Consider the following 11001-nt stretch of genomic DNA (forward strand, 5'->3'; position numbering starts at 1 on the left):
TTATATATAGTTTTATGTATGCTATATCTACATATTTTGATTAATTTGGTTGCATTCTATTTCGTTTGTTAAATTATTAATTGATTTTTATTCTAATAAAATAATATTTTTTTTTATTTTTTTATAAATACATCAAAAAAACATTTTCTTAATTTATCATTTTAAACAAATTAATTTTTTAATTTTCACGTTAATTTTTAATAAATATATTATATAATTATTTTCATTCATCATGAATGTATCATAAGATTAAATTAATTATTATTATTAAGTGATTTAATTTAATTCTTATAGTACTATTAAAGAAGAATTACATAGTATAAAATTTAATTGAGTTAATATTTATTGTTTTAAAAATTAGTTATTTACTATTATCAAGATTAATATTTTTAAAGTTTTTTGTAATGGTTCGTAAATAAAATTTTTTATTTAAAGTTTAATTGCAAATGAAAAAAAAACCTTTATGTATTTTCTAATTATATAGGTTAATTTTATTATAGTTTCATTTTTTTAATGATATAAAAATTAAATTGATACATATCAACAAGTGGTTGGGTGCGATGGTAAGATACATTATATTTTTAAGAGGATTACATAGATTTAAGCATTAGAGACAACATTATTAAAAGGAACAACCTCAAACTTTGAACATAAATCATAAAACGAATATATAATATTATTAAATAATAAACTTTAAAACTCTTAAATCAAAACATACTATATTGTTAAATATTTGTTGTTTAGCTAATTGACAAAGAACTTTTTTTTTCACTATTAGAACAATTTAACTTTTAAATATTAGTGGGGCTCTATAACCATTTTAACCTTGGATCATAGAATTCTTTCTTGATTTTTGGGAGGTTTTTCGATATACAAATAAATATTAATTAGTGTTTTATAGGTCAAAATAATAGAACTAACATTCATGTTTTGTCATTATTCTAGCCGACAGAGGTTTAATTAGCTTAATAAATTATTTAAGAAAAAGATTAAGCACGGTGCTTAGTGGACTGAAATTATATTTTAGTGGTAAATGGACAATCGACATAAAATACTTTCTTATTTTTATGAAAAAAAAAATTCTACCTTACTTTTCACCTAATTAGACTTAAAAAAAATTAAAGATAACTTAAAAAATAAATCATTTTTAATCTAAAACTTTTAACTCAGGTCTTAGTTTTCGGTATTAAGTACTTCAGTTCGAGACTCATTGTATATAATTATACATTTAACTTGAAAATAACATGAGATTTGAATCAAGTAAATTTTTTTTCTTGTTTAAGAAAATTATAAATATAAATAAGATCATAAATAATATACATTTAACCAAGTATTGAGTATAATGATAAATTAAATCGTACTCCTAAACATGGGCCATAAAGTGAGAATGAAAAAAAAATATTACAATACATAAAAAAATTAAAAAGGTCCTTGTACTCTTCACATATTTCAAATTTAGTCATTATATTTTTATTTCAATGAATTTAGTCTCACTATTTATTTGATTTTAAAATTCAAGTCCAATTGTTAACACTGTTTTTTATTAACATTTTAAAATATATAAAAAAAACTCAATTGGTAACAATGTAAACTAAAAATATAACGTTATAATGAACATGTATTTAACAAAACAACTTAAACAATGTCAACAGTTGAACCTGAAATTTGAAATTTGAAAAGTAAAGAAACTAAATTCTTAAAAATAAAAAAATATGAACTAAAATATAAATTTATAAAAGTACGGGAACTTGTAACAATTTTAACCAAAAAAAATAAAAAAAATGAAGCACGAGTCTATCATGACCCAGGCCTCCCTGCTAACTCTCTCTACTTTTACTTTGTTGAAAAAGTAAGAGTAGGGTTTGGCCTTTTGTAGCCTTAGAATATTTTCAACTCTCGTTTAGCCTCTCAAAAAGTTTCCTACACTTTATTTTTATATATAAAAGGGTAAAATACAAAATTATTTTTGAAATTGATGTTAATCAAAGATTTAACATAAAGTTTTTCATGTTATAAAAAAATATAAAATTTATATTATATTATTTTAATAATTTTATTATAAATTTTAGTCATATTTTTTTTATACAACGCTTAAAATTATTTATAACATCTTTCTAGTCCATAAATAGAAAGATAATACACTTCAACACTCTCAAAGTCTCAAGTCTATATTTTCTTACACTACTAATAATATCCATAACCATCAAGTTAAGACTTAATTGATTGAATTAAAAAAAAAAGTTACATACAAAAATCGTATTATAATATTATTTTGTATCTCATTTAGATTATCCTTTTAACATACAGTATCATTACGTCGTGTTTCATTTGTTTTTCTATGTCTCGTAATTTTATTATTTTATTCCCAAAAATCTACCCTTTTCGATTAACAGTCTAGGAAACAACTCCCGGGACGTTTTCGTAACTTCCATCATGCCGTCACACCTAAAAATAAACAAATTAAAGAAAAAGAAAATTTCCAAAAAGAAGAAAAAAGAAACATAACAGTTTCAAATGATGTGTAGTGTTCTTTTATGTTTCAAGCCACTCCTGAGACTAGAAAAATACCACCCAAAATAATTTGCTTCCCTCTCTTTCCCTTCAATTTGTTCCTTTTTTTTTTTTCTGATTCTACAAAAACAAGGAAAAGAACCAGTTTTTTTATTCTGATCTTTGATAGCTAAAAAAGTGTTCTTCAGTTTATATTTAGCATTACAGTTCTTCAATTCTTTTTTTTTCCCTTCCAAAAATGTCACCATTTTAGCTACCAATTGCTGCTTTATACCTTCTCTGTCTTTATCTTTCCTTGTTTGAGAACAAGTTCTTCAGCTCTCTGGGTATTTTTTTCATTATCAAACATGTCTGCTAAATCCAAGTAAGTTACACTCATTTTCTTTTCCCATTTTTTTTCTCGGGAAAATTTCAAGTTTTCTTCCTTAATCCCTTTATTTTAGACTAGATCTGACTTGGGTTTTTTTTTCTGGGTTTCTATTTTAAGTTCTTTTGATGATTTCACTTAAATTTTGGATTATTTGGATCTATTTTTTTTAGAGTAGCAATCTCACTTGCTTTCCACTACTTTTTCCTCACTCAATTTCGTACTTTCTTTTAACTTGATTTTATTCTTTGATTCTATTTTCCAAACGGGGTTTACTTAATTTTGATCTTTACTAAATTGAAGTTGAAAAAAGTTACCAAAATTGATAATTGGATCCATATTTACTTAATTTTCACATCAAATCTTGTTTAATTTCATTTAATAGTGTGCTTAAATTACTGGGAATTTTGATTCTAATGCTCAAAATTTAACACTTTGAATTTTAACAGATCTGAAACTCCAAGCAAGGTTTCACCAGCAACACCTAGAGTGGCAAGTAAACTAAGCAAGGGATTGGCTAAATCAGAGCCTGATTCGCCTTCTCCTTTGCAGAGTACTCGCCATTCGGTGGATCGATCCCTGCGATCATCGCTTAATTCGAAGCCGCTTAATTCGAAGCCTTCGATTGATCGGAAATCGCCGAAGGCCGCCGCCCCAGCTGAAGTAAGTTGTTTTCGATTCAAATCGTTTGATGTTTGAGGATCAAACAAGCATATATTGTTGTGAGTGTAACTATGGAACTAATGAAATTTGAGTTGCTTTGTTTGGTTGGTTTTGGGTTTGCAGAAACCGCAAACTCGGGTCGGAAAGGGTTCGGAGTTGCAGGCGCAGTTGAATGTGGTTCAGGAGGATTTGAAGAAAGCAAAGGAGCAAATAGAATTGATCGAGAAAAAGAAGGTGCAAGCCATCGATGAACTGAAAGAAGCGCAGAAAGCAGCCGAAGAAGCGAATGAAAAGCTTAGGGAGGCTGTTGTGGCTCAAAAGCGAGCCGAAGAGAGCTCCGAGATCGAGAAGTTCCGTGCCATTGAGTTGGAGCAGGCGGGGATCGAGGCTGCCAGTAAGAAAGATGAAGAATGGGAGAAAGAAATCGAGTCCGTGCGGAACCAGCATGCTTTGGATGTGGCTGCGCTTCTATCGAACACGGAGGAGCTTCAAAGGGTGAAGCAGGAACTTGCTGCGACTTGTGATGCGAAGAACCAAGCGTTGAGCCATGCCAATGATGCAACCAAGATTGCTGAAATGCATGCCGAGAAGGTGGAGATTCTTTCGGCTGAAATGGTTCGGTTGAAGTCCTTGCTTGATTCGAAGCATGAAACCGAGGCTAATGAAAACAATGAAATGGTGTTGAATCTTAAGGCTGAGATAGAATCGTTGAAACGGGAACTCGAGAAAGCAAAGATCTACAAGGAGAAGTTGATGGAAAAGGAAGCTGTCGTTGAACATCTTAATGTTGAGTTAGAAGCTGCGAGAATGACTGAATCTTATGCGCGCAATGTATTAGAGGAATGCAAAAATAGGGTCGAAGAATTAGAAATGCAGATTGAGGAAACGAAGAAGTTGGAACGATCGGCATCGGAATCTCTGGAATCAGTTATGAAGCAACTAGAGGACAACAACGATGCACTGCATGATGCTGAATCTGAAATTGCTGCTCTTAAAGAGAAGGTCGGGTTATTGGAAATGACAATCAGTAGACAAAGAGGCGATCTTGAGGAATCTGAATGTCGCATTCATAAGGCAAAGGAAGAAACTGCAGATGCAGAGAAATTGGTCGACTCTCTAAAGTCCGAGTTAGAAACTATGAAGGAAGAAAAGATCCAAGCTCTAGATAACGAGAAGCTTGCGGCTTCCAGCGTTCAAGTTCTTTTGGAAGAGAAGAACAAACTCATTAATGAGTTGGAAAATTCTCGGGATGAGGAAGAGAAGAGCAAGAAAGCAATGGAAAGCTTAGCTTCGGCATTACACGAAGTTTCTGCAGAAGCTAGGGAAGCTAAAGAGAAGCTGTTATCGAGTGCAGCCGAGCATGAACATTACGAGGCGCAGTTAGAGGATCTAAGATTGGTCTTGAAAGCAAAAAATGATAAGTATGAAACCATGCTTGATGATGCAAAGAATGAGATCGATCTTCTTACAAATACCATTGAACAGTCCAAGAACGAATACCAGAATTCGAAAATTGAATGGGAACAGAAAGAAATGCATTTAGTGGATTGCGTAAAAAAATCAGAAGAAGAAAGCTCTTCTCTCGAAAAAGAAGTTAATAGGCTGGTGAATTTGTTGAAACAATCCAAGGAAGAAGCTTCGGCATCGAAGGAAGAAGAAGCTCAGTTGAAAGAGAGCCTAAAGGAAGTTGAATCCGAGGTGATTTATTTGCAAGAAGCTCTAAAGGAAGTCAAAACCGAGAGCAGGAAATTGAAGGAGAGTTTGTTGGACAAAGAAACGGAATTGCAGAGTGTCACTCAAGAAAACGAGGAACTCCGAGCTAAGGAAGCTGCTTCTCTTAAGAAAATCGAGCAGTTGTCAAAGTTGTTAGAAGAAGCTACAATCGAAAAGCAAAATGAGGAGAACGGCGAGTTATCGGACAGTGAGAAGGACTACGATTGGCTGCCTAAGGTAGTTGAATTCTCTGAAGGGAATGGACATGGAATTGACGAAAAGCCTAAGCTAGAGCTGTCATCGGAACAACCTGATGAGCCTAAAAAAGAATCCCCGGACTTAAACAATGACTCGAAAGATGAGCCTCTTCAAGCAGAGGGTGCCAAAGAGGAGAACGTGAAAGGAAAAGCGAACAACAACGAAACGAAAGGCAAAGAGGATGAATCAGTTGAAGTTGAATTCAAAATGTGGGAAAGCTGCAAAATCGAAAAGAAAGAATTTTCACCCGAAAGGGAAACCGAGCAAGAATCCTTCGACGAGGAAGTAGAGTCAAAGGTGGAGAACACCGAAGCTGAAGGCTTTGATCAAATAAACGGTTCTACGGAAAATGCTGACGACGGCAAAATCTCCCCATCAAAGCAGCAGCAGCAGCAACAACAACAAAAAAAGAAGAAGCCTCTACTCCGTAAATTCGGGAGCCTACTGAAGAAGAAAGGAAGTAACAACCCGAAATAGATAACGAAAAACCCGAAACCCGAAATCCGTAATGGCATGACTTTTAGCCTTACCAGCAAGCAGGTATAGCAGATAATGTCTTGCAAGCTGAATGTGTTTTGCTTCACTTATTTTGTTTGTTTTTTCTTCTAAAAATGTCCTCAAATAGAATTTAAAATTGAAGAGGGTTGTATTCATGTTTAGTTTCTTCTTCTTATTTTTTTTTTTATTTGATTCTCCATATTGGATAGTATCTTGTATGTGATGGAGATAATTCTTTTTTTTTTTTTTAATTTTCTTGTACTTCATTTTTAAAATTCATGAAATTGTGTGTTGACTTAAAAAGTTGTGGACTTTGTATTTCAATGTGCTTTCTTTATGTTTTACAAGGAATCCAAAGTGTTATGCATTCATTATTGCTCCAAGTTTTTAACTTTAATTCGGGTTCTTCGATGGACAAATTATAATTAGTTAGTAATATTAATAATTAATTTTAATTAAATTTATCTTAAAATCCGTATTAAAATATTCCATTGGATTGCATTCGATAAATTAACAAAATTATGAAAATTTCAAATATAATACTATTAGCAATTAACTTTCATAAAATCAATTTTAAAACTTGAATTAAATATAAAAAAAATAATACTATTATATTCAAATATCAAAATATATAATTTAAAAAAAAATACAAATATTATATTAAAAAAAATTATCAAACTCAGATAATAAATGATATATAGCAACCAAATGATGTAGAAAATCAATTAAAATTGTTACATCTTCAAATAATTATTGCTTGATAAATCTCAAAATTATATATAAACTTTGATTTAACGTGTAATTATATACATAAACTTTAATTTAGTGCAGTTATATATATGAAACTCTAATTACGGTTCAAATGTGTATTTGAAACTTTATTTTTGATTTAATCATACACATTTAAAAAAAGAAATAAATTAAATTTTTTTATATTAGATAAAATATAATTATTTATGTATACAATATATAAACATAAAATGATGTTATACCAATAATTTTGTTATTAATTTACAAAAATTGGATCAAATCAAAATTTCATGTATAAAATTGTACAAAATCAAAATTCATGTATACAATTGAACATTAAACCATAGTTTAGGTATGATTTTAGAATTTATCCTTTTTTTTAATGACATTCAACAATCTTCATTATTTTTATATATTAATTTCCAACTATTTGATGCTATTTATAGAGTCAAAATTAAAATTTAATTTGTATATATCTCTAATATTAATTAAGTAATAATTAATAGATAAAATTATTTATTTATTTTATAATTATAAATTTATTAAAATTAAAACATAATTTTACTTTCAGATCAAAATTTTAAACTAATAATTATAAATCAAATTATCACAATACGTGTAACTAATAAACCTAACCCAACTTCTATTTTGGGTAATTTTTAATTAATAATTAGAACTACCATTCATATTTTACGTAAACCTTTCTTTAATCTAAAATTAAAATATAATTATTTTAAAATGTAAATGTAATAATATGATGAACAATAATTAATTTTATAGATCTCAGTATACCAAATAGTTAAGGTGTTGAAAAGCTGGTATACACGGTCATCCAAAACACGGACGACCGCTGGTAAACGGCGCCGTTTGTACTCCTATTACACGCGCAGAAAACAAAAAATTAAGATCCTAAAACTCCAGTTTCTCTTTAATTAATATTTTAAGGAGAAAAGAAAAAACTCCAAAATTATCTTCAGCTCTGTCAAATTTTTCTTAATTTTTAAGTTGTATATAAAAAAAGGTTGAGAATGTGGTTGGAGATCATCTGCGGAATTATCATTTACCAGTTGTTCCGGCGCTTCTTTTATGGTGGCAACGATGTTTTAGACGTGGAAACCTCTGATTTTAATGCTATTTTCTCCGTCGCCAATCGGTACTTTTCTTTTCTTTTCACAATTTCAGCATTTCTTATGATTTTATGATAAAATTGTCCGAAATAAGTGTGAAACTTTCTTGATTTTGGCACAGCCTGTTGCTAAAATGAGTTTGATTGTGTAAAGATTACTGTATTGTTAAGGTTTGCTTGATTTCCTGGAAAATTGAAATCGGTCAAAGACTTTTCTTTTTTTTTTTCGGTTTGGGAGATCAAAAATCAAAAACAGAATATTTCCGCTGTTCAATCTTTCCATTAAGTTTCCTTTGGTTTTCATTGACCATAATTAAGTCCCCATCTCCTCTATAACTGTTTCTTTTTGTGCATCATCTTTGTAGACTAGAAAAGCTTTGTGGTGGAAAAGTGTATGTGGGGCTTAACATTCCTGATGCTGACACTGGTTCTCGAAAGAGTATCGATATTGTTCTCGTTACCAAAGGGTAAGTTTTTTCTGCTTTGCGAGCTTCATTTCATTTTCTCAGCTTATGTTCTTATATATGTTTACACACATGCATATTAGTTTTATTTGGCTTGTTTAAGTTGCATACGAAGATGAAACATTGACATAAGATTGAAAACATGTTAAATATATATATTGAGAGGGAGGACTTTATCTCTCATTGTCATCTGTGTTTTTATTGGTTGCAACTTGCAAGGATATGATTATGTAAGGACTTCTCTTTAATGCTCATTTTATTTCTTGATGCATTTGTGCAGAGAAGCAGCGGTTATTTCTGTCAAGAATGTGTCGGGGTTTGTTTCTATAAATGATGATGGTAGCTGGACTTCTGAAGGTGGCCGCAGCCACCGGAAAGAGCGTATTCCTGATCCTGTAAGTCACCATGCTCACATGCCTGCTTCTTCAGCAACTCAATCTATATTGCTTTTGAATGTTTATCATAAGAAGGGTGTCTGTTTCCATAAAAGCTTTGCTAGAACGGTTGTATTATTAGTGTCGGTCGTGCCGTATTAAGTGCGTAAATTTATCCATTTCTCGTTTTTCTCCATGTTCTCAAGCATCTTTCTATTGAAAAGAACATCCACAAAAGACAGGAATTACTTGATGGTCTATGGCTGTTGTGGGGGAAGAAAAAATGTCTAGCTTACAAAATTGGCTTTTAGCAATTATGAATATGCACTTGCTTTTGGTTGAAGCTCAAACAATATTGTTAAGTGGTGTTATCTCACATTTCTTAAGTATTAGGTTTCCTGAGGTCTTATATTAAAGTTGCACATTCTACTTATTGCCAATTTGCTTTGGGGTGGATGCTTGGTATGATATTTGTCAGCAGCATGTGAATGTGTGTGTGTGTTAAGTGACTCCTATGGTCTTATTATAAAGTTGGGCCTTCCACCTATTTCAAATTGTTATTAAAGTTGGATACAATTGCGAAGCCTTACTTTAAATACGTTGGAAATTTTCCAACTCTAGAGAGCGGAGCAGTGAAGATGATTATAAAATATTTGTTGTTTCAGGTTGCAGAGGCTAAAAACACAGCTTCAGTCCTTGAATCGTATCTTGAACAAAGGGGAGTTACTTTACCTGAAGGATATTTTTCTTACAAAGTTATAATTCCCAATCCAAACTTCCGGTATGTACAAAATGGTTTTATTTCCTTTAAAAAATTCTTATAAGAGTATGTACTGAATAGTTTTTCAATTGCAGTGAGATTTATAGAAATTTTCCACCTGAGGTAATCACTTATGATCAATGGGTGCAATTAGAACCAGAACCCAAAGGTATGATATTCGGGTGGGTTAAGGGCGCTTTTCGTGGTGGGAAGAAGGAAATGCAGGACTCTTTCCATCAGCAACTTAACTTCATTCTCAGCACAGCCCCTATGTGGGACAGGTTTGTTATCTGATGTGCTAATAACTTTTTTTTTTTCACTTTATTTAACATTATGTTATAAATTTCTTATGCATGTTATTTCCTTTTTGTCAATAATGTTGATAATATGCCTGACTATATGGTACTGAAATTTTTTTATTTGATTTTACTTAGTTTTCTCTGCTTTTCCGCCGAATGAATTGCAATGTGTTAAGAGATTCATTGGGAAATAAAATGACATTACAGTACTAAGAAAATTGAACTTGACAAAATTTGAGTTAAGCATTAGGGATTAAATAATAATTAAGCTGTCCTGTCTTACCCTACCCATTGCTTCAATTCTGCAGTCCTAGGAAGATAAAGTGTTTGTTATCCGCGGATACTTAGTTATTCTTTTGGTTATGTTCTCATCGTAGGCAATTTTAGTTCAAGAAATCATTATTTTCCATGATTTCTGTAGGCTGGAGCTTAAAGGAAGCAAGCATGTTCTAGGAGAATTCCTGGAATTTAAAGGGAAGCAGGAAGATAACCTGGCTTTGAGGAATATCAAGAGATCGAAAGTTGGCCACATGGCTGTCCAAAAGACTAGCATGCTTGGATTAGGTAAATCCCCATAGTTTAATTTTAAACCGCATTTTTTAGTCATATAATCTTCTTAATTTACTTGGTGATGCAGCCCATTCAAAGCTCCAGGTAGTGTACTATCCTCGAGATTATCGAAGTGAAGGAATTTCGGCTTCAGAATGGAGGGAAGTTGAAGTGAGATCAAGTACTGAGGTCATATTCCACCCACAAAATTCTACTAAAGTCCGTAAATACAAGCTTTCTTCAATCTCGTCTATGTCACTAAGTGCCTAAGTCCTAAACGATGAAGACCAGGTATGCCGACTTCGGTTTATAATAAAACAGGCCGCTGATAAAAACCAGTTCTATAAATGCATCAATATCTTTTGTTAATCTAGGGTTTTGTTTTTCTTTTGTGGTTGTTTAGTTGCTAGTTTTATAGAAAACAATTCCAACAAAAATGGAAATATGCATATATTCTATTCAAAGTATAATTGCCAAAATATCGGGAAAAAAAGGGGTGATATCTTATGGTTATTTGAATTGGACTAGAGGTGTCACAAAGTGGTATCAAATTGATTGATATGTGAACTGGTATGGACTGAAACTGAAAAACTGGTTGAATCAGTTTTTCTTTTATGAGTTTTTTGATGGTTTATTTAATCACACAAATTGATCCAATCCTGAAAACCT

General features: G+C 31.4%; 2 protein-coding genes across 3 annotated transcripts; both read left to right on the top strand.

Annotated features, from left to right (window-relative positions):
• Window positions 1-2484: 2484 nt before the first annotated feature.
• LOC107940247 (WEB family protein At3g02930, chloroplastic) lies at window positions 2485-6381 on the top strand. Its single transcript, XM_016873688.2, has 3 exons — window positions 2485-2875; window positions 3328-3541; window positions 3665-6381. The coding sequence occupies exons 1-3, from the start codon at window positions 2859-2861 to the stop codon at window positions 5987-5989; spliced, it is 2556 nt and encodes an 851-aa protein (XP_016729177.2). The 5' UTR covers window positions 2485-2858; the 3' UTR covers window positions 5990-6381.
• Window positions 6382-7591: 1210 nt separating this feature from the next.
• On the top strand, window positions 7592-10989 carry LOC107940258 (uncharacterized). Of its 2 annotated transcripts, none has more exons than XM_016873703.2 (7): window positions 7592-7913; window positions 8252-8353; window positions 8631-8745; window positions 9390-9505; window positions 9580-9765; window positions 10205-10347; window positions 10421-10989. In XM_016873703.2, the coding sequence occupies exons 1-7, from the start codon at window positions 7789-7791 to the stop codon at window positions 10600-10602; spliced, it is 969 nt and encodes a 322-aa protein (XP_016729192.1). In that variant the 5' UTR covers window positions 7592-7788; the 3' UTR covers window positions 10603-10989. The 2 variants fall into 2 exon arrangements, with proteins under 2 accessions (XP_016729192.1, XP_040931110.1); XM_041075176.1 differs by having other exon boundaries at window positions 7605-7913; window positions 10387-10845.
• The last annotated feature ends 12 nt before the right edge of the window (window positions 10990-11001 follow it).

The sequence above is a fragment of the Gossypium hirsutum genome, chromosome A08 (assembly GCF_007990345.1).
Source record: "Gossypium hirsutum isolate 1008001.06 chromosome A08, Gossypium_hirsutum_v2.1, whole genome shotgun sequence".
NCBI lineage: Eukaryota > Viridiplantae > Streptophyta > Magnoliopsida > Malvales > Malvaceae > Gossypium > Gossypium hirsutum.

Bases quoted from the DNA above. Each gene is read 5' to 3' on its own strand.
- LOC107940247 (XM_016873688.2), top strand. The intron at 3,542-3,664 runs GTAAGTTGTTTT...TTGGGTTTGCAG, and splicing joins AGGCCGCCGCCCCAGCTGAA to AAACCGCAAACTCGGGTCGG.
- LOC107940258 (XM_016873703.2), top strand. From the start codon at position 7,789: ATGTGGTTGGAGATCATCTGCGGAATTATCATTTACCAGTTGTTCCGG. The intron at 7,914-8,251 runs GTACTTTTCTTT...TCATCTTTGTAG, and splicing joins ATTTTCTCCGTCGCCAATCG to ACTAGAAAAGCTTTGTGGTG. The intron at 9,506-9,579 runs GTATGTACAAAA...TTTCAATTGCAG, and splicing joins ATTCCCAATCCAAACTTCCG to TGAGATTTATAGAAATTTTC.